Source organism: Mya arenaria, chromosome 1, assembly GCF_026914265.1.
Source record: "Mya arenaria isolate MELC-2E11 chromosome 1, ASM2691426v1".
In the NCBI taxonomy this organism is placed as follows: domain Eukaryota; kingdom Metazoa; phylum Mollusca; class Bivalvia; order Myida; family Myidae; genus Mya; species Mya arenaria.
The window spans coordinates 374,244-381,606 of record NC_069122.1 but is presented as its reverse complement, the minus strand read 5'-3'; the positions used below and the strand labels follow the sequence as shown (position 1 = coordinate 381,606).

The 7,363-nt window shown below is 35.7% G+C and overlaps 1 protein-coding gene across 1 annotated transcript; it reads left to right on the top strand.

Annotated features, from left to right (window-relative positions):
- The first annotated feature begins 2,104 nt into the window (after nucleotides 1-2,104).
- On the top strand, nucleotides 2,105-4,175 carry LOC128234792 (putative nuclease HARBI1). Its single transcript, XM_052949314.1, has 4 exons — nucleotides 2,105-2,648; nucleotides 3,029-3,164; nucleotides 3,528-3,618; nucleotides 3,996-4,175. The coding sequence occupies exons 1-4, from the start codon at nucleotides 2,105-2,107 to the stop codon at nucleotides 4,173-4,175; spliced, it is 951 nt and encodes a 316-aa protein (XP_052805274.1).
- Nucleotides 4,176-7,363: the final 3,188 nt, after the last annotated feature.

Below are 7,363 nucleotides of genomic sequence, written 5' to 3'. Positions count from 1 at the left end.
TCCTTTGCTTTGGGCAAATTTTTTTAAGGAGTATAGTCGGAAGTAAAATACTTAACTTAATCAAAATGATACGACCGAATCAGAGCAATGTTCATAGCTTATAAACATTTTGAAATTTGCCTGGACATTCACTAATGTTAGCACCTTAAATCAGGGTCAAGCTCAGCACTTCGTTGCACGGATTCAACTTTTTGACCATTGATTTTAAGTAAAAAGGGTGCTTTTTTACGGCTTAGCTAATAAGCAGTTTTGCATAAAATACAGTTTGACCCTTATATTGTGAATGTTAAGCTGCATGTACTTTCGTCTTAGTCACATCCACTTTAAGCGACAAAATCAAATGTAAGTGTGTTATGTATTTATCCCTCAATGAACATAATGAATCATCCAGTTGATCTGAAAAAAAATATTTCGATTTGTGCCCATGTTAATAAGATAAACACATTTTATCAGAGATATCTATTGACAGGTATTTTTCCATACTAGCTCGGGAAAGCCAATGACAATAACTATATTTGTTTTGGATGCGACGGAGAAGTTGGAGTAAGCATTATACTTGTGTGTATGAAACAGGCTCATTCCTCCCGTTAAAATGGTGTCAGTCCAATATAATTTGACAAATGATCTAAATCTTCTCTCTGTTCATTATCCACTCTAAGCAATGTTCCCGTGTATGTCGTCTCCTTAGGAAATGAGAAACACTCCATATAGAGCTTCATTTACAAACAGTCTGATCGGAATAACCTTTTATGCGGAGTATTTGCTTTAACGAGAATACTATTCATCAACATGTCGCTAAACAATGAACTGAGTTGTTTATTGTTGGCGGATGTGACTGTGAAGTATGGATATTGAAAATACCGCTGGTGCTTCATGGGGAAGTTGCTGTGACGCAACGAGAAACTAAGGTGGTTATTGAGAGGATATAATGCTCACTTAACACAAATGAATCAATGTATATTGGTCCTCTAGCATGAAATAAGAATTTACTTTGGATTTTGGACGTGAAGGTTTATTCCATAAAAGCGATATCAGATAAGATTTTGCAACTTAAACTTTGACAACTTTTGATACATATTCAAGACATTTATCATTAGAAGAAAGGTCAAGACTACCGACTTTTAGTATAACACAAACACAAAGAATAGGCTACACATGCATCAAAATAGCTGAATGAAGTAGGCGAACGGTTTTCATTATGCATGGCGTCATAAAAGCTAGCACTAGAATTTAACGGAACAATTATTTAAGCCGATTATTCCTTTGCCATTTGAATGCTAACATCCCCTCGGTAATATTAATATCTTATTTTCTGCAACAGGATCATTAAATACTTAAGAATTCGATGCCATTTACAAATTGAATTCCTTTTGGTATGAATATTTTCAAGTTGATATTTCCCAAAACAACATCTTACTTAGGGTTAAAATCATGCAATCTCCATCAATGGTTAATGGTTAATAATGTTTTCCTTACCAGATACTTTCTCAGTATAAATTCTGTTTCCATACGAACTTAATAATGTTTTATTGTTTTAATACGAAACATTTGCCAGACAGGTTCTGTTTTGTCTTCGAAAATACATTTTTTTTAGTCAGACGTGGAGTACAGCTGAGGTAGTTCTCAGTTCGATGATACTTCCATTGTGGTGAGATACAATTGAAATTGATTATTTGCCACCGATGTTTGGTCCCAATATCAACATATTCAACAGCCACACATTTCCCGTGAATGAACGACGAGAATGACAGGTTAACATAATCCCGACTATACATCCAAATTTTAGTCACCTCTCTCTCTATATATATACCGTTCGTGATAGATTTGTTGGTTATTTTGGCAAGGGTCAGTAAGATATGTTTCAACAGACAATGGCCCGGTTGTTGGAACATTCGTTAAATACATAACGATGAGATTTATCGTTAAAATGACTAAAATCGCTAAATTTTCGTTAAATACCTTCGTTTAATTTATTTCGCTAAATATCGGTTGTTGGAAATTTTAACGATAACGAAACCGTTAAATCAGTCGTTAAGTTAACGAAAATATTAAAGTACCTCAAATGGTACTTTAAATTTTAACGAATCAGTTAACGAAAACCAAAATGGCTGCCGTAATTGGCTGTTTAGTAAATATACCACGGAAAAATAGAGAAATTAGAGTAATAAACTTAAATGGAAGCCTAAAGAATAAAGAATTGAGAAGAAGGTTCAGGTTTGGAAGAAAAGGAATAGAGTATTTGGCCGATTTGCTGATAGAGGACCTAGCTAGGGAAACAGACAGAAGTTGTAGCCTGTCAGTCGAGGAACAAGTCTGTATAGCGCTTAGACACTACGCTTCAGGTTCATTTATGCAGGTTGTTGGGGACACACATGGGAGACATAAAAGTACTGTTTGTAGAGTTGTGGATAAGGTTACCAAAGAGATAGTGAAGCGTCATAAGCAGTACATTAAGTGGCCAGTTAATGAAGCTACCAAGAGACGAGTGAAGTCTGAGTTTAGCAACATAACTGGATTTCCAGGTGTTATAGGGTGTGTTGATGGTAGCCACGTCCGTTTGATCAAGCCTTCATCAGAACAAGAGAGAGGTTTTATCAGCAGCAAAGGATTCCCGTCCATAAATGTAATTGCAGTTTGCGATGCAAAAGGTAGTATATTTAAAAAATATTAAACTGTAAATATTATACAGCACTATATATAACATGAAATAAACTGAAACTTACTCATCACTGTACTGCTGGTGTTGCTGAAGACCTCAAATAAGCAAAATCCAGCCACATTTCGTTTGGTATTTGTTTTTAAGACATAAAATTACTGCTTCAGTACAATGCTGGTTACTGCCATTAGTAAGTGCTTTCAAATTCTTTGATAATACAGAATTGAAAAGAACTTACCGAGGCAAAAACTTTCCTTTCAATGTCAAGGTCAACAAACTTTAGCTATAACGCCTTAAAATGAAACGGTCAACATTCACAACTTCATAACCACAGTCATGTTATCTCCCCTTAACATGTTTTTATCCTTTCAGGAAAATTCACATTTATCAACGCGCAGTGGCCTGGATCAGCTCACGATAGCTTTATATTCCGAACGTCCACACTTGGATGCCACATGGAGAGAAACCACAGGGGTTTGGAAGATGAAATTATTCTAGGAGACAGCGGGTATGTAAATGTAAAATACAATTCAATGTAGCTACATGATCATGATTTTATACCAGTGTCAACTTATTATAATAAACAATAACGTTCAACGTTTACATCACTAAATGTAATATTGACCATGACAAAAATGTTATGTTTACTGATTTCAGCACAGTTTAGGAGATTGTATCTGATTTAGATTACAAATGTGGTTTTTAAAGGTCACGATCGAATGGCCTTTGTTTCTCTTAACTGAATACCACAATAACAATTAGTGTTTAAAAAGTTTTAAGAAGTATAAAACATGTTGTATTTGAAGGTATTAAACGTATTTGTACACACAAGGTATGATATGATTTAATGCAAACTGTGTACTTTTGACAGGTATGCGTGTTCAAGATACTTGATGACACCATACAGAGTTGCAGACACCAACCAAAAGACACACTTCAATAGGGGGCTCTGTAGAACAAGGGTACTGATGGAGTGTACGTTTGGACGTTGACAGAGGAGATTTGGAATTCTCCATGGAGAGGTAAATGCAAAATGTTGCATTAACATATTTCTTTCATGTACAATTGTATGTAAATGTGTATACACAGCACAACTATACATACAATACATCACATATATCAATTCGTTTTTTATGAAATTCTGCTCATGAACATCTGATACTCTGTGTGACCTGTAAACAAAGCAATGTGCTATTGTATAATTTTTATAAAGTTACATTTATTCAGAAATTAACGTTTTAGACATGACCAAAGCGGTATAAATATGAAAGAAGGTGAGGGGTTCATGTATGCCCAACGCCAATGCCAAAAAAGCTATAACCATTGTGAAATGTTTCAGATGAGAAAGAAACCAGCCAAGGCATCAGAAATGATTGTGGCATGTGCTGTTCTCCACAATATATCAATCATGCTGCAAGAACCTGATGTGCCTGATGATGACAATGACGCACAAATACCATATTCAGGCAGAAAGACTGGCTTCTTGGTCAGGGATCACCTAGCTCAAGTTTACTTTTAATATACACGAGGGACACTTTTTTAAGTTTGCCATGTGATGTTGCTGGAAACGTTTTTACATTAGCTTACTTATCATGACTGAGAACGGATAATTTAAATGTTGTAATTGGTGTTAATAAATAATTTATTCATCAACGAGGAACTGAAACATTACAAATTCCTCTTTGTTTTTATTCTCTATGGAGGTGATGAGCTTGTTCATCAGCAGACGTTTGGTTTTTGAAGTGTCTATCTCTTCCTTTATGAGCTGTTTCTGTAGTTGCACCTTCTCTGTCTGGGAAATGAAGAACTGTAGTTGAGCCTCCTGGAGCTCCTCGGAGATTGACCTGCAATAATGTATATTTGTACTATTGAGGTGAATTTATACAGCTTCTTTTTCTTTTTGTGACGCAAAGAATTTATTCATGGAATACAAGTTGTCGATAGTGTTTAGAATGTATATAGTTTTTTTAATATTTCGTGAAACCCTTTCACAGCACATGCTATTTATTAACATTGTACATGCCTCCAACTGCATGAAAATATGCAGCACTTGAACATTACTATATATATATATGTATTGTTAGATCATACCAATATTCTTCTTTTGACTCGTGTTACTAGTACATGTAGCTGGTTTGCATTCATTCTGAATTATGAGGACAGTCACAATTTTGCATTCGTGCAAACGCAGAAAAAACATTTGCCAGTTAAAAATTAAGTTAAAAATATATTTCATAGGTCATGTGTTCTTTGTCAGTGTATCGGAATAGATATACTAAAATGCACCAATTCTGAATAGAAATACATACTAAAAATCGACGTGAAAATACTAAACAATGTGTTAAATTATCTTAAAATAATTAATCTTCAACATCTTTCTCATTTCAGCTAAATTTATCCTTTTGTTACATAAAATGAAATTATAAATACAATATAAGCCACAAATCGTGAAATTCCCAGCTACATCCACTCCTTCCTCTTGTCTTGATGTCCCTGGCGTCTCGTCTACTGAATGACTTGCCTAATAAAAGAATATATGTATATATATATGTTTATTCACTCAAGGTTACACTTCTTGAAAATAGTTTTTGTTTTAACATTATCAACAGTTGCACATAAGAAAACAAACTTACAGAAATAAGGATGTTCATCATTTTATCATCTACGGGTGCATGCACTACGAATAAAATACACATATGAAATGTATTGTACTCAAATGTCAATTATTTGATGACTAAGGCATGTCGATTAATCAGTCCAAACAATCTCTTTATATCTTTGATTATATCAAACGAAATGATGTTGTTCGTGAACAAGTTATACCGCTTCGACAAATACCGTTTCACATTGGAACTTGTTGAGTAACACTCCGCCAATTTTCGTCAATAGGATTTCGATAAAGAATAAACAAAAATGTAAAACATGTGTGAAAAACTTATCATGTCAATCAGATATTTTTCACTTCTTTATCTATATGGTCAGCAAATCCCATTTATTTCCATATCGTCAGCTAATTGGTCAGCACTTTAACACGACCCAGTTTTAATACCGTTTCACTTTTGGACGTTTTGTCAAAAGTTTGCCATGGTTAATGGGAAGCTAGCAGCCAGTAGATACAGCCAATAAGTGTTTATACTTAAATAGAAACAACGAAATAGAGAAAGCAACCAAATACATTTTATAACATAGCAGCAAATAAGAAAGAAATGATTACAAAATAAGGAATTAGCTACTACAGTTTCATAGAAAAGTAGCGTAATCGTATTAAACAGAGGTTTCAACGAGTACCGCCTTATAACTTCTATCTGGGGTCAACTTGACCAAAACTCACCCCAACATCTTGGTCACAACATCTCCTTCTTGCCAAAATTGTCACTCAAATTTGTGCTATAATACATTTATATCAAATCTTACGATTACGTATGGACAAAAATCAATGACCAAATCTTATATAACACAATTTTTACTGTTGTTGTTATTTGTATAACTGTACCAGTAACAATATTTTTTTAAAGCCTATGTTATATTTTAAATGAACGTGTTGTAACGGTCCGCTGTATGCCGCGGATGTGTGTTCATAGTCTTTCCTTCTATGCTCTTGCTAGAAAGCTCAGCTGTCCTCTGAGGCATAGTCAGTTGGAACTTCAACAATCTTTAAAGCTCTGCTTTCCTGATGGTTGAAGTGTAACGGTCCCCTGTAGGCGGCAGACGTCTACAGCGGCGGAGGTGCGTTCATAATAATATTCCGTATAAAACGGAAGTACGTTCATACCGGATGTAAACTTGGTTAGTAATATGCAAATTAGCAAAGCCCGGGCTATGTATGAATAGAGAGGTTAGTGTATATAAAGACCAGTGGACCCCTTCAGGGTCGAGCATGCTATTCCCTGAAGGAATCTGTTGGTGTTTGTTTCATTACGTCAGAGAGCTCGGCTATCTGGTGTTTGTTTGTTGGTCTCGCACGTTACACATGGTGGCAGTGGTGGGATAATGACAACTGCCGGAACGGAGTTGCCTTACCCTTAAGATTCCCAGTCCAAGACTCGGGACGAGTCTTCTCGGAGGGGAAAGTAATGTACCGGTACGCTGTATGCGGCGGATGTGCGTTCAAAGTCTCCACTTCTATGCACTTGCTAGAAAGCTCACCTGTCCTGTGAGACATAGTAAGTTGGAACTTGAACAATCTTTTAAAGCTCTCCTTTCCTGATGATTGAAGTGTAACGGTCCCCTGAAGGCGGCAGGTCTACAACGGCGGAGGTGCGTTCATTATAATATTCCGTATAAAACAGAAGTACGTTCATACCGGATGTAAACTTGGTTGGTAATGTGCAAATAGGCAAAGCCCGGGCTATGTGAGAGAGGTTAGTGTATATAAAGACCCATGAACCCCTTCAGGGTCGAGCATGCTTTTCCCTGAAGGGATCTGTTGGTGTTTGTTTCATTACGCCAGAAAGCTCGGCTATCTGGTGTTTGTTTCGGTCGTACGTTCCAGTGTTATCAAACTATTCTCATGTTTTAATGCTAGTCAATATTAACAGCCGCTTCACAATCTTTTGATGATTTTTGGTTTAAAAATGTCTAAATGTTAAAAAGGTTCCCTTAAAATTATCGCGCATTTTTGTTTATAACTTCTAACCAAGGTTAACTTTTATCAATACATACAGTGTAATGATCTTGTATCTTGTTATATTTTTGTTTACGAGTTAC